This window comes from Nipponia nippon, unplaced genomic scaffold (assembly GCF_047370975.1).
Source record: "Nipponia nippon isolate SJK-2023a ecotype South Korea unplaced genomic scaffold, ASM4737097v1 scaffold_5, whole genome shotgun sequence".
Lineage (NCBI taxonomy): Eukaryota > Metazoa > Chordata > Aves > Pelecaniformes > Threskiornithidae > Nipponia > Nipponia nippon.
Genome location: NW_028262369.1, coordinates 49,293,837 through 49,317,129, shown reverse-complemented (window position 1 = coordinate 49,317,129; position 23,293 = coordinate 49,293,837). Strand labels below are relative to the sequence as shown.

Sequence of the window (23,293 nt, the reverse complement as noted above, 5' to 3'; positions counted from 1 at the left end):
AGCCATACTGATGTTTGGAGACAGCCTTCTTGGGCGCTGGTCCTTGTGGAATAACTTGCTAAAAGGGAGTGTTTCTGTAGATTTTTGGTTTAGCAGAGATTTCACTGAGCAACAGTAATTTTTCCCACACCTCTGGGGAGCTGAGAGCAGGAGGCACTCTGGAGTTTTAGGTCAGACTTGGGCAGCAGTTATATATGGGTTTTGAATGGGGGCAGTTTACACCCAAGATTGAAAATTCCTACTTTATCTAAGCTAGAGCATCCTCGAGGCTCTTCTTGTGCCTTCCGGCATGAAACCATGCGGGAGATGCACCCTGTGGAAATGGGTGGGAATGGGTGCTTTAGTGGCCATCAGCTGTAGACCCTGCAAAACTTTGCAACGCCCCTGCAGGCAACACTGGGCTTCTCGCATTGCTGCTGACTTACAGGGGAGAGGGTAAAGTCACCAGCCCAAAGTCAGCCACAGAGAGGGAACTGGGGGGGTGCGCGGCCGTCTGGGGAAGGCTCCAGGCACGCCGATCCATCACATCCTGGACCCCTGCAAAATGCAGTCAGTGCACCCCGTGTTGGGCAGTGTTGAACACCCCTGAGCCCCAGGGGTGCATAGGGAGCTCCGCAGCTCTTCCTCACCAGGTCCTGTGCTCGGGGCTGCTGTGGCTTTCTTATCTGAAAGGTTTTGGGTTCTTCTGAAGGAATAAATTGAAAAAGGATAAGTCGATATTTTTAAGGATATGCCTGTATTTTGATGTGTGTATTTTAATGTCCATCCTCCATATCCTTCCAGTAGCTGCTAGAGACTCTCGAAGTGTCCTCAATGTCTGTTGTCCTAGGGAGAGTTTTTGGTGGTTTTCCCTGGATGGGTGTAAGCAGCTGTATGTCCATGAGTCTTACCTGTCATTTCTGTGGGCGTAAGCTGTCGTGTTTCCACCAATGCTGATGCAGAGATGACAGTTCCTCCCTGAAGAAGTTCTTTTTTCCCTGATTTTAAAGTGAGAAATAGCAGTCAGTTGGCCTGGGATGGGACCTACTAGTATTTCCTGGTCTGGACCTCCTGGAGGCTGAGGATTCAGACAGCGCTGAATTGCATTTAAACTCCTGGCGGGTCAGCTCTGCCTTGCAAAGTCAGAGATACCGCCAGCGCTTCGGGGCGAGCATGCGCGCCCACGGCCTGGATCTGTGCGTGCAGTAAATGCCCACCTCCCTCAAGGGAGATTTGCTGTTGCAAAGGCTCTTCCAGTTGTGGAGATCAGCCCTGGAAGGAAAAAAGAAAAAAAAAAAAAAAAAAGGAGAAAAGCAAGTTATCTTATTTCTTGGGCTGTGGGTGGAGGAGAGTGTTTCCCAGAGTTGGACCTGAGCCACTCAGGCAGGCGGTTGGAAAGGGTCAGCACCAGACCTGAGCTTGCCTGCAGGAGAGCATTTGTGGTTTACTCCTGAACACGCTGGCTGCGTTAAATGGGCGACTCTAGTTCACCTCCTGTTTTTCAACTGATTTTTATCTGTGGACACACCTATAGGAAATGCAACACGTCAGATTGTTTGCTGGTTTTTGGGGCGGAGGGGTTGCTTTTCACAGAAACCTGGGACACATGGGTTAAACAAATTTTCTAGTGGTCTGGAAAGCAGATTTGCAAATTTTTGGTAGGATAAGAAAGGACTCTGAGATCTTTGTTCATGCTCCACTGCCAAAAGTAATGTTTTTCATGAATAAAGACATGATTTGAAGGGAGAAAAAAATGCTTTGTTTTTTTTCCCTTCAGCCTTTAAGGCATGCTCTATATGATCATCTGAAGTTTTGAGGGAAAAAATGTGGAAATTTTCATTCCAAAAGGCTGAAACCAAAAAGCATCACAGTTGTTGAAATGGGTTTTTACCAGAGTGTTTCTTTAATGTAACATGTGTTTCAGAAGTGACGTGATTTCACAAGCAATAAAACCAGCATCATGCTCTCATCAAAAAGACATTGCTTCCAGTGGGAATACTTTTAAGGACAATGGTCTAACTGGCAGACTAGGCATCCTGACCTCACTGTAAACCTTTTGGGTTAGGAAATAGGAAATGGAAATTTTCCTATTGACTTCAACCAACTTTGGCGTTCACTATCCCTGGGTAAGTGAACCGCAGTGGAGAGATTTACAGGGGCGTTAAATAAAACGTAGCGATAATTCCCTGCTCACATAAGAAATAAGTCCCACAGGTATGGAAACCCTGGGGTTTAACCTTGCTGCAGTGCGCCTCTGCTCTCTGCATAATGTGAAGACCACGTCTGATATGATGTTTCTCTCTTTCCATCCCACAGCGCCATGGCCACCTACTCCGCCACGTGTACCAACACCAGCCCAGCGCAGGGCATGAATATGGCCAACAGTATTGCCAACCTGAGACTGAAGGCAAAGGAATATAGTTTACAGAGGAATCAAGTGCCCACAGTCAATTAACGACTGGAGGTAGCTGCCTTGCAGAAGGAGAAAATACAACAGCACCCGTCCTGCTTCGCAACTTGTTTGTGCTGAAAGAAAAAAAAAAAAACCAAACAAAAACCAAACAAAAAAAACACAAAAAAAGAAAAAAAAAGAAAAAAAGCCAACCCTAACCCAGAACTGAATGTGGGGACCAAACTGGGAGCAAACTGAACCGCTCATGAGTGACAAGGTTCCTCCTTCCTTTTGGGATAATGCCACCATTTTTTTTTTCTTGTTATTGTCAGGTTTATTGCTTCTGCTCAATATACTACGAGCTTCTTCAGTAAAGGACAGTCTCACCCTTGTTGGTTTCCATTTTCGTATGGGACTGCAAAGAGAAACCTGCCAATCTCAGCTGGTGGACATGTCCCACCTGCCATCATGCTGAGACGCAAAGCTTGCTCCTCTCCCCCCTGCCCCAGCTCACCCTAGAAGAAGTTGTTTGGTCACCGCTTTCCATTGTATCTGCCTGACCCTTCATCCCTCCAGTCCCTTGTGCCACAGAGGCAGCGCCGTTACCATTAGTCTACAAGAAGCCGGTTAGCGCAACAAGATGGGGTCATCCTGCCTGGGTTGCCTGGACCAGTCTGAGACATGAGGAAGACCTCCTTGGACTTCGCAGCGCTTCATTGCTTTCTTGAGTATTCCCGGCACTGCTGCCTCAAAAAGCCAAAGAAGAGAGAAAAGCCAATGTGGGCATGTGAGCGGGGCGGGGGGCGTAGTGGGGGGATCGCTCTGTAGTGCCAAGAATAGGACTGTTAGGACACTCCTTTTTATGCCTTACAGTTTGCGCCACAGGGAAAGGCGTTGTCCGGATGCATTTGTTTTATATATACTGTATATATTTATATATATAAGATATACATGCAAGCTTGGTTGGTGTTTTTTATTAAACAAAATAAAATCCATTGAAAATGTTTGGGATGTTTGTGCTGCATCAAGGTTCCTGGAGCCATGCATTGAAATTCCAGCCGCAGCCTCTCTCACCCTTGTCAGAGCTCTTCCCAGTGGCCTCGGCTGGCACTTGAAATGGCCAGCTCACATCTTCCTGTGAGAAACCCCAAAGAAGTGGCACTGGAGGGAGCCACGCTCCTTTGCAGATTTTCCCCATGGGCATTTGCAGCTTCATAAAATGAGAAGAGAATCTCCTTTCCAGTCAGGTAGGTTCATGTGGCTCTTGGCAACACGCAACACGCAATCCTCATGGAAAATCTCTCCCAGCCCCTCTGAGGATGGGTAATATCTCAGCAGGGAGCATCCCACATGAAGACCATATCTCCCCTCAGTTCCCATAACACTGCCCAGGGAGGCTTGTCCTGTATCCTTAACCACTCTCCTTTGCTCTCCCTACCTGCTGTCCTCCCTCCTCTGGGGTCTGGAGAGCTAGTTAGGACCTAATTTCCTTCTCTCCATGAAGAGTAGAGGAGATGCAACCCAGAAGGGGTTTCTTCCATGCAAGCATCCTGAGGAAATTAGGATCTTTCATGTTGTTGGTGATGCCTGCCTCTTTCGAATTTGGGAGGAGGAGGGGACTTCTTATTTATGGTAAATAGTGCTTGTGCAGGAGGCCTGCCCAAACTGAGCAGGACTTTGCCATGGAATAGTCCCGCTGAAGGCAGCAGAGCTACTCCATGGCCCAGGCTAGACCATAAGGGAAGGAAGCTTGGTCATGAGGGATACTTCTGGTAGGGTGGCTTAGGTTTCCATCCTGGTGTTTGCTGCAGACACACTGGGCATATGTAGACAGTGGGCTTTGATAGTCTAAAATAGCATGTTGCAGGAAATGAGAAATAAATCTCTTTAAAGTGAAGGTGAAAATTAAACTGGCAGAGGATGAATGGAAATCTGGCCAAAGTATTTGAGCTAACACTGGCAAAAAAAGCCCCAAATCCAAACTGGTGTAAGTTGTGCTGGTGATTGTGTGTGTTGCTGCTGGAATTTTTTTTCTGCCTGTATGGATATTTTTGAGGAAAAAAAAAAGAAATGTAATTGTGAACAGGACAAAAAGCTAAAAGTTGCAGATTACATTTGCAGAAAGAACACCAGCAGGGGAAGCAAGGCTGGACAAGCACTGCGTTTTAAGAAATACATGATGTTCTGTTTGATGCCTTTTTTTGGCCTTGCCTTCTGTAGTCTGGAGAAGCTAACGTCTCTAAACCAAAATATTTCTATCACGAGAAGTGTGGTTCCAGCTTCTAGAGCCAAGTGATCACACTGGAAATCTCAGCCTTCACTTAGAAATTCACTCTTGGTTCCTGTGCCTACACAAACAGAGAAACTATAGAAGAACATGTCCTGCACAATCAGAAAGAAAAAGGACCCAGTGCAATGTAACATTACTCAGAGGCTGAACCAGTCACTGAGTGCCTTAGCCTGGTGCTCTCCCCTCTCCTTGCCTTGCTGCCCTCCTCTGCGATCCACCAACATCCCAACAGCAACAGCAGCCTGAACGAACTGCCCCATGGTAGCCTGAGGCTGCCTGAGTGTCCACCCTGGAGGTTTCAGCTGTTTCCTTCAGCATGGTGGTGGCCTGTGGCTTTCCCCTAGTCTTTGCTCACCTTTTCTGCAGTAGAAAAATCACCTTGAGCAGCTTTCTTTGGTGTCTGTGTACAGGCACCCATTTCTGAAGTTAGCAAGGAGACAGTTCAGAGAGTATGAAGTTCCTCGTACCCCGTTATCCATCTGTGGACTGAGATACCCATCCCTACTGCCACACTGTGATGTCTGTGTGAAGGGGCTCACATAAAAGCCTGTGCAAACCCTTGTTGACCCTCCTCACTTTATTTGTGTGAGGAATTGAATTGACTTGCACGGGGCTGCTCCTGCGGGAAGGTTGTGTAAGCTTGTGCACTTCGGTTTTAGTTGACTCTTGCCTTGGGTTGGACTGCTCGGTTGGGGATGCCATCACAGTTGACTGGGCTGTTGTCAGTCCAGATGAGACCTTTACATCACCTTTGAGCTGGGCGACATCAAGATGTAAACCAGAGCATCCAAGACAATGTTGCTTTGTTTACATGGATTTGCTAAATGGAGTCCAGCTGGATGAATGGATGGGTTTTGTTGTTTGTTTCTTAATTGCCGATGACTTCAGCCAACAGGCAGTGTCTAGTTGTCTATCAAGCCAAAGCGAAATATTATGATTGTGTATGTTTAATCTGTATTTTATTGAACCATGTAAATATATGTGCAAATTAAGGGCCTTATCCTGAAAGCATGGAGTTCTCCAGGGTTTTAGCAGACTTTCAGTTGCAGCTCCTAGGAAGTTGCCATGGTTACCCCAGTTATCACTAAGTTTGGGCACCATTCAGGGGAGAAAATGGTCTTGAGGCACATTCCTCTCTCCTGCTCTGTACGAACGCTGATTTCTCAGCTCCCCCCTGCCTTGATGTAGAAATAGGTGGCTGATTCCCTCTAAGTGGGATTTTTGAGCATGACAGGGATGGATGATTGATGAGGCTGGTGGAGCTTGACGTGTGAAGCCACGGGAGGGATTCCCAGATGGAAGTGTATCCTGTAAATTATCTCTTGCTTTGTGATGTAAAATGTACAGTGTTTGCACTAGAATAGAAATTATCATTTTCAATAAAAGGGGGAAAAGACTCCCCAATCCTTTCTATAAGCTGCCACATATGTGTCACATGTCACTGCCCTGAGGTGTCCTGCAGTGTTGGCTGGGGCTGGGAATGCGCTGGAGCCTTGGCGGGGGGAAATTGGGATCAGGGTTGGCAGAGTAGGGCTCAGGGCTGTCCTTCCCAGCAGGCTCATCCTGGAAACACCATGCAGCCAATTGGGGGACCGCAGAGAGACCCCAGCAGAGACGGGGACCCCTCTGCAGCATGCACTGTGCAAGCCAGCCAGTGAGCCAGGTGGAGATGGATGCTGTGTCCAGACCCCTGCCTGAGCCACAGGATCCTTCTGTCAGTGTAGGCAGCTGCAAACAAGTTCAGCAGGTGCGTAAGGCAGGAGGCATCCATGGAGACTTCTCCTAAAAGAGATGATTTTTAAAGAGAGGCAAGACACACTCATGGCTTTGCCCCTGGCTCCCTACACCGCACCGGACTGGTGAGATGCCAGTGTGGGGCTGAAAGTGGGGCAGGAGGAGTGCAGGGGGGTCTCCCTTCAGAGAGGAGAGGGGAGGGAGGGCTGGGCATCCTTACCTGGGCATTGGAAGGTGGGTGACCAGCAGAGAGGGACGGGAGGAGGGAAAGCCACAAATTAGGAGAGGAAAAGGGTTGAATCCCACCACGTGGGCAGGGAGCAAAAAGAGATGGGCTGCGTAGGGAAAACACTCCACTGCAAAGCAAGGAACATGGTCAGAAGGGGCTCAGAGGCTAACGAGGGCTAATTAGCACAGTAGGCTATTAAAGTAGGAGCTGCACAGGTGCTGGGGAAGAGCTTTTGGCAGGGGAAGGCACCAAGCTGGGCTGGAGCTGGTGAGTTGTGTTACAGAGAGCAGGTCTCTGCTGGGAGCTGTTGGGCGAGGAGGGGGGGGGGGGTGGAGAGAAGATGCTGGGAGTCTGGGGCTGGTGGGTTTCTGTGACTTCCCTTCTTGGTCTCTAACTGATTCGTTCAGATTTGAGTCAAAGGGTGGGAATCTGGAGTGTGTCTGGGCTGGCTGGCTGTTTCCCTGCTGATCTGGCTTTTGATCCTCTGTGGACAGTGTGTGTTAGGGTTAAGCAGGCTGAATGCAAGGGGCAGTTAAATTTCAGCAGCCCAGCCTATGGAGAGACCCTGATAAGAGGAGATGGGTATCTCTGCAAAACCCTCAGCAGTCAGATGAGTTTACATTCCTTGCAAAGCTGATTATTCACCCCTCTGAAGCTGAAATAATAATAATATCAGCCTCTTTCTTATTATTTTCTGCTTGCCAAAAGAAGTAGACTTGCAAATAGCATAGCTTCCAAGTTGTTTTTGAGACCAGAGTGATTTGGACTGAGTTGAAAGAAGCCTCAGATGTCCATCCAGACCTGCAGCTGGCTTATCTGAGCTCCCTTTGGGCAGGTGTCCATCTCCCCACCTGGCACCACTATGCTGTGGCTCCTCATCTGATGGCTGCCAGTCACCAAAGCACCAGGAGTTACCAGCCCATGGAGCTCCAGCTCCCAGTTTGGCCTGGATTTCCCAACAGGACCAACAAATGCTATGGCAGAAGTAGCAGTAGCTGTGTGTGGCGAGGCTGCTGCACGCTGCTTTTGCTGGTATCTGCTAAACATTTGACCGTACGTTACACCCATAAAGAATTCCGTCCACCCCCCCCCTCCCTGCCCCATGGGAGTAGATACCTAATTCACTTGGGCTTCATCTCTCTAGGAAAGTCACATCTCCTGCTTACCACTTGCTGACAAGGAGTGACACTGCTTATCTTCATCACAACCTTTCTTTGGGACCAGGAGGAGTAGATCCAGACCCTCTTACTCTGATCGTAACAGGTGTCAGATTAATTTTCAGCTGGGAAGTCTTAATGGCAAACATGGATGCAGGGGCTGAACATGAGGCTTCTTGATTGGGGTTTCCTTTCAGTGAGAACCCAACAGCCATGGGAATGCTGAAAAAGACTTTCATTAGGGCAAGTCCTTGATCCTCTCCCAGGGATGGTTTTCTCTGCACAGGGACCCTGAACCCCAGCAGCTGGGGTGATGCTGAAGAAGAGGTGCCAGTCCCAAATCACACCATGCCCCTGGAAACCCTCCTTCTTGGCAGCATGGCTTGTCCCTTCTAGGTCCAGCTCTCTGACTAGTGGCTGCTGCTTGCACCCACCTGGATGGACTGTCCTAGAAAGCCAGGAGCTGAAGTCCTGCCAGCACTGCTGCTCTGGCCATGCCCAACACAGAGTCTCTCCCAGGAGTCCATCTTGAGCAACGTGTGTGCCTGGATTGCATCTTTCCCCAAACTTTGGCACGGCTTTGAGCTTGCCCTTTGCAGTGTGCTGGAAGGGTCTGGGGCTGCAGGTGAAACTATGGGGGCCCTTCACCCTGTTGGCTTTCTCTGCAGCACCCCTTGCTGCTTCCAGGAATATTTCAAAGTGGCTCAGCTAATCCCTGCGGCTGTCTGCCAGACTCCCCGTGCATCCTGGAGAGATGTCCTGGCTATTCCCATGGAGGGTTTTCTTCTTAACCCCAGTAGGGAAGCAGAGGCTGGTCAGGGCTCAGAGATGACTGGGACTCACAAAGGAGATGAAGCTGTGCCCAGCTGCTCTGGGTACTTACAAAAAAATCCCTGCCCAAAGGTGACCCTAAACCCAGATGATGGCTTTCTGACACACTGGAAAACCTGTGTTGCCTAAACCCCACCCTGCAGTACGGTGGTGGGACTGGGAGACTGGAAGTGCAGAAGGGTTGGAGAGCTGTGGGAAGCGGGATTGTAACTTTTCCGGCCTAACAGGGGGTTGGAGCTGGTCCTGAGGTTTTAGAGAGGTTGTTGCTTTATCCAAGGCAGAGGCTGGCCTGCAACCCTGCCCTCCCTTCCTGCTCCACGCTGGTGGGAGTGGGGAGATGCTTAAAAAGTCAGCAAGAAAAGTTGTGTAGCTATAGAGCTCTGTGATTGTAGGAAAACAATGAATGTGCCAAATAAGTTTCTGGCTGATGCTGTTCTGTCCAGGAGGCTGCTCAGCCCTTCATCTGCAGTTGTGCAAGCACAGCTCTGGGGAGGAAGAGGAGAAATTTGGAGCCTGTGGCCAGGGCTGGGCACCTTGGCACCAGGGCAGTGCTCAGCCATGCTCCCTCGGGTCTCTGCTTTGTCTTCCTGGCAATTACTTAACAAAATGGGCATGTTATCCCTAATCCCCATCTGCACTTTAATTTCTAAACTCCACACATCTGAGGCGTTGGGGCAAGGCTTTTCAAAGGGGCTTGAGTGACTTGGATCCCTGTAGACCAAAAGTCATCCATGGAAATATCCCTACTGCTCTTAAAACACAGTTCTGGCTCCTAAACCACTGCAGTGCATTGGGCAACTGCTGCCCCTTGCCCACGTCACCCTATTTGTGGAAAGCCCCTGGGTGTCTCCGTGCCTGGGGGTTTGCTTGTGGGGGCTTTCCTCCTCACCCCTCCCTGCTTCTGCCCCTGCAGCGAGATCCCAGGCGAGCGGGAGCAGCTGCCCAGAGGTTTGGTTGCATCTCTACAGCCTGGATTTGGGGCTTAGCACCAAAAGCTTCCTTTTCAGCCAAGTGGGGCTCAACTGGGTTATTCTGGGTGATTCTGCCTGTTTAGCAAATGTGATGAAATCACACAAAATGGCAAAATTCAGAATAATAGAGGAGTGGGAAAACCCCAGCTCCTTTCACAAGCCTGGAGCACCTGCATTTCCTACCAGCAGGCGGTTAAGGGATGTGGTGTGCACCCGAGGCAGTGCAGAAATTGGGTTTTAACAAAAAAAAAGTCTCTGGGAGGGAAGGAAGGCCAGCAATCACTTTTTGGGGGCTGGTGAAGACCATATGCTGTGCCCAAACCCTCTCCCACACCCCATGGTGCCTGCTGCAGGGCGGGAGGGCAACTGTGGGGCTGCTGGGACCAAAGTGCCCTGAGTGGGGGGAACCCTGGTGAGGTTGTTGCATCATCAAAAAGCCAGACATTGCTCTTTAAATGAAGTTGAAAAGCAAGGGATAGTCCCCTGTTAAGGTGGGGCCAGGAGCCGGACCTTGCTCTGTGCTCCCCTGCAGCCTCCCAGCCCATGTGCCTGGGTCCTGGGGGCAATGCTGGGATGGGGCCTGGAGGTCTCCGGCTGTGAAGATGAAGCTCAAATAACTTTGGGACAGGAGGGGTTGACATCTCCATGTCATGGCAGGGAGAGGCATGGTGGGAGTTAACAGCAGGCTGAAAGATGACAAACAGCAACCGGCATCTTATAATGTCTCATCCTTTTTTATTTTTTTTAATAACTTTAAGATTAGAGTTACTCTTTCCAGCGTCTTGGCCAAATTCTGCTCTCTGTCTAGCTGGAGTCTCTCGGCAGGCTCGGACAGACACTGTTTTCCTTCGCTTCCTGCCTCTGCCTGTCGGAGCAATGCCAGATGTTGTCTCACAGCTGCTGTTCTCCAGCCCAGAGGTGGTTTCAGCGCAGGGCTGGGTGGAGCCCTCCTTGCGAAAGGGAGGTGCTAAAATTAGCCACACTATAAACACATCTCAGGATACCACAAAGCACCCCATTTCAGTGGCCGGGCTGCCCTGGGGCTGGGTGGCAAGACCAGTCCCATCTGCCCAAAAAGCAGCCATGTGTGAAAGAGATGAGTGTTCCTCCATGGCCAAACACAATGAGTGGAGGAGGTGGTGAGCTTTCCCGGAGGTGAGTGTGAGACATGTGGCTTTCCCATGGCTCCCTCCTCCCACCACAGGGCTGGCATGGCGGGTGCTCCCAGCAAAGCCTGTCCCTCAACAGGAAAGGTCACACCACACTTCTGAGGTGGGTCCTCATAATGCTACTGAGCTAACGCGGTGGCTCTCCCTCCAGCAAGTATGCAGATTTGGGACTGGCCTGGTAACACATGTGGACTATGGTCAACCTAGAGATGAAGCCAAGAGTAATCTAACGGGATGCAGCTCTATGAAAAGCCCTCTGCAGTTAGTGGAAAAACAAATGCAGCTCCAGATTGTGCTTCATCCCCTGCTATGAAGGGTGTGAAGACAGCTAAGGGTGTCCTCTGCAGGAGAGCAAGCTCAGGTGGAGAGTCATCCTGCCTGGGAAGCACTGCTCAGTGTGGATCAGAAAGGAATGTGTTTGACCAGGAGGACAAACCAGGTCCGTGCCACAGCAGAAGGAGGTGCTGAGGAGGACACTTTCATGGCAAGTGCTTTGCCTGTGAGACTGCACCCCGCAAAACCATGCTGGCTGTAGCGGTGCAAGTAGAAACAGTTTCTGGAGGAGCTGTGCCGGGGAGTCTTCAGTGGACGTGTGGGTTGACATGGCTGAGCTGAGGCTGGTCCTTCTGTAGAGCTGGGAACTGATGTCTTTCCAAGCCAAGCCCCATCATTTCCTCCCCTGCCTCAGCCACAAGATGTGAGTCTTGTAGATAGGGGACCCTCAGGGAACGGGGCTGTCTTGGAGGAGAGCTGATGAAGCACAGGGAGATAGCTGAGCTCTCCACTCCTCTGGCTCAGGAGGGCTGGATGGGACAAGGAGCCAGGGAGCTCTGCCACATGCCCTCTCCTGCTGTTGCCTCCCATCAGTGAAGCAGCCTCTTGTGGGAAGCTTCAGCCCATCCTCAGAGGGGTGGGATGGCAGCACCTTCCCAGCTGGTTGGGGACAAAGACCTTCTGGACCAAGTTGGGCCCTTATCTGGGAGGCGAGTGCAGCTCTCCAGGCTGGCAGAAGATTTATCACCACAGCCGAAGGCTGTATCTAAAGCTGGTTGAAAAATGGAGTTTCTTTTCCTGTGGCAGCTTCCAAGATTTCACATACTTGACTTCATCCCAAATCAGGCCGAAGAGTGGAAATCTCTAAAAATACTGTAAGGAAAATGCAAATATGCACAGGCATGGCAGGAGAGCTGACACGATAGATTTTCCAGCCTTGCTGAAGTGGAACATGTTGAGCCTTTGGAAAACAAACTCCAAGAAAAATGTTGCATTTCTGCAATGCCTGTCCTTGTGGCCCAAGTGAAATGTCCGAGTGGGACGCTTCATGTCCTGAGCTTGTCAGGATGTAGGCTGTTGTCTCTAGCATCTCTGCCATGGGCTGGTTCTAGGTGTCTCCTCCAACTGTGCGACGAGCCCTGCGGTCAGCCTGGGTGGCTGGATCTTGCCCGTCATCTCTACGATAATTGCGCACAGACAAAACTGCATCGCAGGTTCAGGGGGCAACCTGGGTGCCTGCTCCTTCCCCATCAGCCAGCTCTTTTAAGGCCACAAGGACGCCACAGTGCCATCCAGGTTGAGAAACAGGGTGAGAAGAGCAGAAACCCAGGAGAACAGGCTGCCCAAGATCGCAGGGACCAGGGAGGGAGTTACAGTGGTGTAATTACTAGTTATTTTGGAAATGCCTGATACTTGAAGTTTTTCCCTTTGCAAGCTGTTTGTCAAGGTGGGGTTTCACTGATGGAATACAAACATCCAAGAAGGTTTTCAGAGGTAAATAGGGGGAATCCTTCCAATACAATTACTTGTCTGTTGCGTGAGAAGAGACATGAAGGTCCTAGGGGTGTTGAGCACATGCAGCAATAACACATCCTTTGCTCCGCAGGGTGACTTTTCCCTCCTTGGCTGACATCTGTGAGGGGGCAGCTGCGGCCACCCTCACTTTACCAAGGAGGTCTTGCTGGCCAAACATGGCAGCTTTGAATAATAAATAATAATAATAATAATAATCTGTCTTTAATTTCCCCTCCCTCTTTTTGGTGATGAATGGCTCCCATTGCAGCGTGTGGAGGAGAAGCAGCTGTTGATGGGGAACAGGGTGGCTTCTCCAGGGTTTATTGTTTTAATCATGGCCTGAGTGAAAGTGACAGCCCGAAGATGAAATATCTGCTGAAAGGAAATCATAACTCTGGGTGACTCCACTTAGCTCCACGACTATTAAGAATGTATTTTTGTTGGATGCAGAGGAAAGCGATTTCAACTGACTATGCACTTAAACGCTGTTTCTGTCTCCATTAATGCTATTGTGTTTGCAATGTCTCTGGTGCCCTGGTTGGGAGCTCTTAGATGTACCTGGAGCCCCATGCCTGAGCCTCTCCAGCCTCAACAGGTCTGGATTTTTTGGTGGATCTGTGCTGCACTAAGGAAAAGAAGCCATGAGGCTTTATAATCCCAAGGGAGGCAAGGTGGGAAAGATGGTGGGCATGGGGTCTGCTCCCTGCACAAGGGGAAGGACCTTCCCAGTGGGGGCAGAAGGATGCTAACAAAGGAGGGAGTATATTGGGTGACACCTGAGGAACTTGCATCCACCTGGTGACCATCCTCACCAGCCACATCTTGCTCTGCCCAGGCTCTCATGTCCCTCTCTAGATGTCTGCAGTGCTCAGCACAACCAGACCCTGCTCTCGCCCCGCCACTGGCCCAGAGCCAGCACCAAAAGGTGTGGTTTGGGGCTGGGTGTCGGTGCACAGAGCGCCGTGTCATGTCCTGATGGTGATAGTCTTGGTGTTGGGTGCTGTAAAGCTGTAGATGGATGGACAGAAAGGAAACCAGCCTGCAATGAGCATGGTCATCCCACCACCCAGCCACCAGACTGGGACTTCTGCGCGCCCCCTCTCCATGGCACAGATAGAGTTAAATGGTACATATTGCTGCAACATGTTTAAACTGGCGCATCTTTCCTCCAAGCACCATAAATATGGGGGAGAACAGTTAAAAATAGCATCTTCCATGTTCCTGAAAAAATGTTCTCATGTGCTCTGCTGGCTGCAGCCGCTGTTATGAAACAAAATATTTCCCATCAACAGTCATTAACCTTTGAGTCTGGGCTATGACGCTGTTTATTACAATAAGAGCCATTACTGAGAATGGAACAGGATTAGAATAGAAAAATCAGCAAAGTTGTTATTTTCCTAATTAAAAAAAACACATCATAGACCTCTAATGGTGCCAGGACGTTTGCTCTCCTTTCACTGGATGGGAGCCCTGGCAGCGCCTTCATTGCTGCGGTCAATCTTCAGCCCCTGCTGTCCCAGTGCAGGAGGTTGAGGTGGCACAGGGAGGGTATAAGCATGAATGTGCCCACACAGCCACATGTGCACGTGTGTATACCCCACACACACAACCTGAGGAAGCTGTGTATGCAAAGGTGGGTCCCATTCAACGCCTCTCCTTTGAGGAGACGGCATTGCTGCATGTGTGTAACCTCAAGCTAATTGTTGCATGCATTGGCTTCATTGAAACCACCGGGGAGAAGTGTATGCTGAAAGAGAGTGGGAAGGTGCCTGTGCCCAAAAAAGATGTGTTTGGAGAATGTGCGTTGCATGTGGTGCACACGTGCAACTAACATTTGCTTGTGCTGCATTAACGTGTGCAGAGTTACAGCTGTAGGTGCAAGAGTCAGGACAGCAGTGGTGAGATGTGATTTTTTTGGCTTGGTTTGCTTATCTCCTCTCCTGCAGGCTCTCATCCTGCCTGGAGGACCCCTAGTAGGACCTTGACCAAAGACATCAGCTGGCATGGGCATCCCTCAGCGGTGCATATACAGCAGAGTGCAGGCACACCATGCTCCTTGCGCTGCTGCATAGGGGTGGTTTGCACATGGACCTGCAATGGAGCTGCAACATCGCATCCAACCCAGACCTCACAGCACCGATATGCATGTGGTTGCCCTCTGGGAGTCCAGGCTCTGCTCTCCCATCTGGCCACCCTGTGAGTCCTTTTTTTTTGTCAAACATCAACAGCTCCACTGGGAAAAGAAAGAGAAGGGGATGGAGAGGAGGTAGGTCCTGGGGAGGTGATGGGGTGAGTGTGAGCGGCCCCTGGAGAGAGAGGCTGCTATGTATTGAGGCTGGGACCATGCAAGGGCTTGGGGACCTCATTGGAGAGAGCTGGGATGAGCCCTGCTGTCCCTGTGCCTGGCTGATGCAATGGGGGCTTTTGTCCCAAATGGTCACTTTCTGGAAGGGAGGAAGGGTGAATTTGTGTCAGTGTGGCTGAAAAGCTGCTTTCTCTCCACATTTTTTGTTCACCTTTCCTAGTTTAAAAAAAAAAAAAAAAAAAAAAAAAGAATCCTGGCCAAAAAATACACTGAACAAACAAATCCAAAACCTTTCAAGAGAAGACTGAAAATGTGAAAACCCCCTCCAAAATTCGTATGTACTCAAACATCACTGTTTTAATGAAATCTAACATTCATGCATTCATGGTTTATTTGACACTGGGTTACTCTGCCTAGGCTTGTTTTTCCTGGGTTATCTTCAAGCTACAGGTCATTAAAAAAACAAAGCTTGAAGATGCCAGTGTGCTGGCCAAGATGGCAGCACGGTCGTCCATGTCTCGTTATGAATGAGTAACAGGGAAACGTACACTTGGTGATTAATAGCAATTCCCATGTTAACAACAAAAGCGATGAGCTGGAAGGAGCCAGGTTTCAAAGCATGGTGTGCCGGCTTGCTAACCTGGGGCGTGCTGGCTCCTCCTGATGCCAGAGCCTGCTCAGAGCAGTTGATCAAATACTGGCCAGTAAGGAAGGAGATTTTTAACTTTTTTATACCCTTTTTTTTTTTTTTTTTTTTGGTCATTCCTAGGAGGTGTAAGTTGCTTTACTTCATCTCTCAGCATCTCAGAATTGGGTACGTCCATCCTAGATGTTGTATGGATGTATCCAACCATACAACAGGTTTCTTTCCTCCCAGCTGAGCTCTGGCAGCTCAGTGGAGGGTCTGCTTGAAGGATATCTGGATAATTCTGCAATTAGTAAATGCTACCCTCAAGCCAAAGGGCTGCTGAATGGAGCAGCCAAAGCATGTCCTGGTCTCCTCTTGATGAGGCTGAACAAGTCATGGTGCTGCCAGACACAGCTTCGTTACAGGAGATTCAATGCCATCGTTTGCAGAAGTAAAGACCAAACTTCTCCTAATAACTGCCAGGAGTGAAACAACATCTAAAGTTAGTTTAATTCTCATCAAACCTGACCTGTTTTATTCTGTCACCATGAGAGCTGGAAAGCAAAAAGGATGCAGCTCCTGGCATTGTGGTCCTTCAGCTCAGCAGCTCCAACGCTCTGCTCTGGAGCCTTGTTTCTCCCTCCAGCACCTGCTTCTTGCAAAATCAATCACTTTATTACGGTTATTTTAATCATACGGATCTTGCTGACGATGTACATCTAGGCTGAGACCCACAAAGGAATTTCAACCCAAAGTAATTTGTCTTGGGAAGTACAACGGCTGTTGGGACTCGAGGAAAAGCGATGCTCCAGAGCTCACGTCCTGGGGTACAACAGAGCCTCTCGCAGGTCTATCATGCTTTGAGAAGTTTACACGGACTTTGCCAGCTCTCCTAAGCAAAGGAAAAATCTTTTCTTTTTTCCCCCCTTTATACTTTCAAGGATTTCTTTGTCTTGATTTCTGCCAGGAAACCTCTGACGGGGAAATCACAAAGACATCAGTCAAACCTCTTGCCATCAAAAAAACAGTAAGTAGGCTGTCCCAGCAGACAGACAGACTCCTGAACTTGCTGGAGATGAGGATTTGTTTCCTAGCCAGCATCCCCTGGGAAAGCCCAGACACAGGGGATCTGTCATACCAGGACTGCTCTGGAAAGCCACCTGCAACACTGAATTTATGATTGTAACGCAACTTGTCCCTAACTCATACAGTTTGCACTTAAATGCCAGTGTTGTGAAATGTTTGGTTTGGAGCATGACTGAGAGACATGGTCCTCCATCTCTTGAAAGTGGATATCCTATAGCCCCACTGCTGCCTCCTGGGCTTCATCCCTGCTCCAAGCATCCTGCCACTGCCTGCAGGCTCTCCCTGATGGCTGGTTGTGACCCTTTGAGGGGCAGCAGCACGGTCACTGCTTGCATCTTTCCTGAGAGCACACGAGCTAGGTGATGGGCATGGCCTCCATCCTGGAGGCTGGGTAACAGTGGGTTCCCTACTGCCCTCCCTCGCCTGTCACAGAGCTGGAAGAAGGGAAGCACATTACAAAATGCTTTCCATCACCAGGCAGCTCCCTTAGCCCTTGTGTTTAGTTTTATTAATGAAAAACATTAGCAGAGCACTATGTCAGCAGGCTACAACACTCCAGGACTTGGTCTCTCCAAGGAATTGCCCTTGAGTAGTAAGACACAGGGCTCTCGGTGTCTCTCAGACGGCACCTCCTGTAACCCTACCTCTGACGGGCCCTGTAAATCCCTCTTGGATTGTTGATGGGACATAAATCTCCCCAAACCGCGATGCTTACCAAACATTATTGCATTATTGAGACATAAATCCTGCGTCAGCTCAGTGAAATATCTGTGGCTATCGTGTTAAACAAGTCAAGACAGCTACTTAACTATTCCCAAACATTAGCTTATTAAAATGCAGGCAAGGAGCATATGAGGAGCAGCCCAGAGATGTTTTCTGAGTAGCCATTTATCACGTTTATACAACAAGTCATAAACAGGTCTACGGCTTTTGGCTGTGCCTTGAATTTCCAGAAACGGAGATACGGTTGGGAAGAGCAGATACAGGAGGGTCTGTTTGGATGCAGGCTGAGGAGTTGGGGCATTGGCCCAATTGTTGCAGAAATGACCAGTTTTCTGCTGCAGCCAGATGGTGCAATGGCATTTGCAGCTTCCACGTCTCAGGAAAGAGGGAGACTTTCCAGGAGGGGAATAGAAATACACATGCACGGGAGGGCTTGTGAGAAGTGGGCATCTCTGAAAACCCAGTGATGTACAAAATGAAATGTTATGTACTGTTATGGTGAAGTAACAAATAATGGAGCTTTTTGACAGCTTGGGTAAGAAAAAAAAAGGAAAAAAGGGAAAAAAAAAAAAGCCTTTCTGTGCCATATTTTAGCATCCTAGGCTGCAGCAAATCCCCATCTCGAGCTGGAGCATGGAATGTAACAGCAGTGCCCAGGCTGGAAGTCATGAATCCACCCCTGGAGCTGCAGCAGGCATCTCCATAATGGGGAGGATTTACAGCATCTTGTTCCTGTTACCCTCTCCTTAAGCAGCTGCAGCAAGGGTGCCCTTCTCCCTCATCTTGGGAGTCTCCCTCACTTCTCACACTTTGCTTTTTCTTGCAGTGGAGAATATTTTTTCCCCCTGAAGCGTGGGTGAGACCGTTATTCTCCATCAGCCCTTCGACCCACCATTGCCTGTGATGGTGTGCCAGGGGCCAGCAGTGCCCGGCAGGTGCTTGCATGCTGTGGCGGGGGCTCCCGGGAGCCCGTCCTTTTGCAGGCACAGGAAACTGAGCCGGGACCGCGGAGCTACTTTGTGCAACTGGCTGGAGAGATCTCCCTGCAGGAAAATGAATCAAACCCGTCGCCAACTGGGACAACCCAATTACGCTGTGTTTGCCTGAGGTCAGGGGCTGGGGAGGGGAAGATTTAAAGCCCCTTGAAGCCCTGTGATTTGGCTGCTCCAGCGACTGTTACGGTTTGTGACAGCGTGAAATGCCAGCACAGATGCTCTGCAAGGCCCATTTGAACCAGTGACGTGGGAGCATCGCACGGGCGGGTGCCTGAGTCAGCACCCAGCGCTGGGACTGTGCCCAGCGTTTATGTAAACTCTGAACTGTGTACAGCCACCGAGCCGAGCTATAAATCTCCCAAGAAGTAGCTCTCATAAGGATGCTGATCTTTCCAGGGTAAGCTGGAGCTGGAAGTAGAGGGAGAATAAACTCGCCTGCCAATCGGCGCTGCATAGACCTGGACGGAGCGACCTTCTGGGGGACGCGCAAGGAGATGCTGTCTTTGGAAAGTCTCCAGGGCTGGATTCATGACTGGTCCAAACACCACCTCAGGATGTCTCGGGGTAGAAAGCAGCATCCTAATAGGAGTCAACCTATCCCATTCCCAAAAGGCCACGCTTTCAAAGTGAACACTCACACGTGCAAGCCATCAAAACCAACAAATACTTTTCTTTCATCTCCAGCGATGCTGTGCTTCTCTCAAAAAACACTTGCAACATTATTGGAAGAGCTCAGGAGGTCAACCCGTCAGTTAATCCACTCAGTAGCATGTCCAAAATATGCAGGAGCAGGTAATAGAAACATTTTGTGAGCTCTGTTGGTGCATGCAGCCACTCTAAATGCTTGAAAATGAAAAAGGACTTTTTTTCCACAGAAAATAAACACAAGGACTGCCGATAACTTAGTTTGTTCGCCGTGATTGCATCCATTGCCTCACATCCTCCTTTAAAGGCACTTTAAAAATTGTAATACAAAAGCAAAAAGCAAGTGCCCCAAGTGCTTTAGGAGACCGTTTTCAAAAGGAAGATGCTTTTGGGAGACAAAGGCCCTTTGAGACAATGTGCTCAAAAATCAATTGCTTTTGGAAGTGGAAATTTGGCATCTGCAAAAGGCTGTCAAATAGCAGTCAGAAACCCACTCCACAATCCCCAGAACATGTTAAAAGGAGAATCACATCTTACTGCCACTTGCTTAAACCAGACCTATGGTCCCAGTCTCCTGGGCTGGACCATGTCATTAAAGCCCAAACTGTTTGCATTGTAAGGGCAAGCAGCTCTTGTGCTTCATCTAGTAAAACCACTCGACAGTGCTGCCAGCTGGGTGGCCCGTGGCCAAAATATAAGCGTCACACACAGGCATGAGCTGCTCCGTGGTGTTGGCAGGAGAGGCACTGCTGTCCCCACTGAGCACATGGGTCCAGACCTGTATTCCCAAGCAGAGGAAAAACCCAGCCTAGGAGATGTCAGCAAATTAACAAACCAAGCAGTTCCTCCTCCAAAAAGCTCTGCTGGCTTCTTCCCATCCAGCTGGACTTTACCCTGTGGGCTTGACCCCTTTCCTCAGGGCTGGAGTTCAAGTGACCTACGTCTAATTTCTCACCGCCTTCTGATGAGTGTTTTCATAACACTTTTCTCCTTCCCAGCTTTGGGGACCTGCCAGAGCTCAGCCAGAGCTGAAATCCTTCTGCTCTTTGACATCTAATTTTGTTCTTCACGGGATATTTCCTGGAGGGCTCATAAGAGTCTTGAGAGAGGCCGTCCAGCCCTGCAGTGGGAGGAATCGGTGCCGACAGGGATCGCAGTGATGCTTTGTGGTCTTATAAACAGTTGGCAAGCACCAGAACTGACTCAGCCCACGCCAGGGGTAGTACAGAGCACATCCATCAGCCGATTGATACCTGGCGGTGATGCAGAGGGTCCAGAAGGGCTGTGGTGCAAGAGGGGAGAAAGGTGGGCAGGGGGGAGGGAGGGTAGCACATCTCCTGCCCAGCTGTGTCCTCCTCTGCTCTGCTGGTGGGTGACCCCCTGTGATTTGATGCAGGATCATGGGCCAGTGCCCGTGCATGGATCTGGGGTGCTCAAGGCTGGTCCTGCAGCCCTGGCTCTGCCTCACCCCAAGAGGGATGGCAAAAGGCTGGACCAGGACCATGGGAATAGCTGAAGATGCTTGTTGCTGTGCTGGAAACCAGTGGCTGGGAGGGACCAATGGTGTGGGGTGGCACCCAGCAGCATAGGGGATGCAGGGGGAAGGTGTGTGTCGGAGGGTGCCGGCTGCCATCCCACAGTATGCCCTTCTCTGGGCTGCGCTGCCTGTTGGCATGGGCATGAGGCTGACCTGAAATCACTGGAAGTGGCACTGGGGGCTCCATGAGAAGATGCTGGATTACCTGCATGAGAATTGATTGCATTAATGATGAAATACATTTGGGTTTTATAGGGACTGGAATACTGTACATGGAAAGGAGGCATTTCTTCAGCGTTCTGACCATGCTGCTCTTTGCTTGAACTATCCATTTTCTTTCCCCGTCTTTGCAGACATATGCCTTCCTACACATGCCCTCCTCTCCCTGCTGTCTGGCTTCTGGGTAATGTTATTTTTGCAGGTCTTAGGCTCTAAGCTCACAGCAGAAGGTGCAACTCCTGGTCCCTGCTTCCCAGGGCTGGTGGCTTCCTCCCAGCTGCTTTTAGCCCAACAGCCACCCAAGAGCTGATAACAGTGTGAAATCTCCATGAGTCTAGGCTTATCTGACTCAGTCTGGTTTGATGTGCTATTTTCTCTCTTCCACCAATTCTTGTGGTGTGTTTGGAGGCTTTGTGGCCAAGATGGAGCTCTCTCAGCCTCTCATGCTGCCTGAAGCCTGCAGTTCTGGAGATACAAAGCACTTTGGGTTATTTAGCTCCATTGGCACGGAGCAAGCCCTGCCCTTACAGCTTTTTCGTTGCCCATTGGTCACTTTGTGGGACAGGGAAGCCGTTGTGTGTGCCCTGTGCCCAGCAGCCATGAATTTGGAAATGCCTCTGGCCCATGCACGTGGAGAGGAGCCATCTTTTGGTGCCTCTGTTCGTTAGATGTCTCTGCAGCCTGTTGATGCTAGTCTTGCGTACAAGAGTCTGAGCTGGTGCCAACAGCCCTGCACTCTGACATGGAAGTGGCCAAACTCCGTTTTTGGTGTCCTTGGCTCTCTTTGATGTGTTGCCTTGCTGCCCCAAGCTTACGCACCCCAACCCATGCTATTCCCCAAGGTGGACCCCTCTTTCTCAACAGCCATGAGAAACATCCTCCTTGTGGTGTTTCTGAAAGGAAAAATATGTCCTTGGTTGCTGTAAATAGCACAGAGAAATGATTTCTCATGATCCTTCTAGGACCAATGTTTCTGTTGCTTGAGCCTCATAAGGTCCCTAGGCAAATGTCAGTGGAGAGCCCTTCTCACCGCTCTGTAGCCAGGCCCTTCCCATGCTGTTGACTTCACACAGGCCGTTAGGAGGCCCTGGGGAGCCAGGAGTCCAACTGTCCCAGGTGCTGTAAGAAACAACTTTTTCCTCTGAGAAGTCAAGCCCTGCAAAGGAAGGATGAACGTGCTCACTTTGCACACACCAAACAAAGCTTGGAGACCCTCACTGAACTCGAGTTGCCTGATAATTAGGTGTTCAACCTGCAAGTACGAGTCTAAGATCCTTTCACATGGATAGAAATCAACTCCTCCTGTTTACCTATGACAGGTATTTCAATAGGTACCAAGATGTCTGTGGTTGGGTGAGATGGACCTTGTCCTACACGGAAACGTGACTGCTGCTCACTTCTGCCCCATGTGACCACAGGTTTTGTACACCACAGGCTGTGTCCTGTCCACACGCTGGGAAAGATGGGGAGGAGAAGGAGGGCAAACCTGTCTTACCCTTTCTGGCTGCGTTTCTAGTCTCTTGCAGAAGCTCTACACCTGCAGCCCAGAGATGATTTCCCAGGCAAGGGTTACTGATGCTGCTCCACTCCTGTGATTAGCTCCAGCTTCATCCCCTTTCTGAAGGTTCAGCCTGAGCTGGGATAGGCAGAGACACAGAGAGGCTGGAGGCAGCATTTTTTTATTATTGCAGTGACTATGGCAAAACAGCGTCTTCCAGGCCACCCATCTGGCCGCTGGCAGAACAGACCGGCCCAAATTCGCACCCGTGGGCTAGTGCTGTGCAGAGATACATCAGCGAATCGCAAGGGTCAGAGGTACAGCTGGCCTGGCCAAGGAAAGCACATGGACCAAGGGAGCCATCGCCCCCTCTGCAGGAGGGCATTCCCATCTGAAGGCAGCAGCACTGTGTCCCCAGAGTACCCCAGGTGCAGTCTGGTAATGAAACAAGTCCCTTGCAGCATCTTCTGCATGTCTGAGGCTGCTCTGTGCATCGCTTCCAGGCTGGCACAGAGAGAAAACTGGCCAAGGAAAAAGGAGGGTATTTCCCATATGGAAATAGGGCAGTGCATAGGGAGCTCTGCTCCCAGATCCCATGCTGCTATGAATCATCCTCTTCCCAACCCTTGGGGAAAGTGCCGCCAGAGGCAGACCTGGCATATGGAAATTTCAGCCCTTAAGTCAAATATTATTTCAAAGCTAATGACAAACAAAATCTATTTTTGCAGTGGTCTTGTTTAAAATATTTCCCCTTAATCCTCTTGAAATAGCAGTAATTGAAAACGGTTCTTTGAGATGCCAGTGCATACTTCTTTAATTATATCCTGCGCTGCCTGTTTCCAATGAAAGGGCCCTATCTGTTTGCAGTTACCGGCCTTATGAAAACCAGGCTTGGGCCCAAGTCGGCGGGAACCCGAAATAAGAAACATTTCCCTTCAGAGGCATCATTTGAGCTAATTAACTTTAATCAGCCCAGAAACATCTCTTTGAGATTTCTTCCACCGTGTGGAGCTGGTCCGGCTCCAAGCAGCCCCAAGGGTGAGGGCTGGCAGGGCAGTGGTGTCCCTTCGTCCCTTCATCCCCAGGTGACAGGCACTGTGGCAGTCCTTGCCAATGC

General features: G+C 49.9%; 1 protein-coding gene and 1 long non-coding RNA gene across 3 annotated transcripts in view; both read left to right on the top strand.

Moving 5' to 3' along the window:
• The window catches only part of PRRX1 (paired related homeobox 1), a 44,582-nt gene extending 41,386 nt beyond the window's left edge, over positions 1-3,196 (top strand). Inside the window, exon 5 of one of the 2 annotated variants that reach the window (XM_087732296.1) lies at positions 2,296-3,196. In XM_087732296.1, the coding sequence (XP_087588422.1) occupies positions 2,296-2,434 (139 nt within the window). In that variant the 3' untranslated portion in view covers positions 2,435-3,196. The remainder of the gene's footprint in view (positions 1-2,295) is intronic. The other variant, XM_087732295.1, reaches the window with a different exon arrangement.
• A 3,664-nt stretch (positions 3,197-6,860) lies between these two features.
• On the top strand, positions 6,861-19,425 carry LOC148052187 (uncharacterized). The gene is made up of 3 exons (XR_015699070.1): positions 6,861-6,891; positions 14,487-14,736; positions 18,109-19,425. It is a non-coding gene; the product is annotated as an uncharacterized LOC148052187 (long non-coding RNA).
• The last annotated feature ends 3,868 nt before the right edge of the window (positions 19,426-23,293 follow it).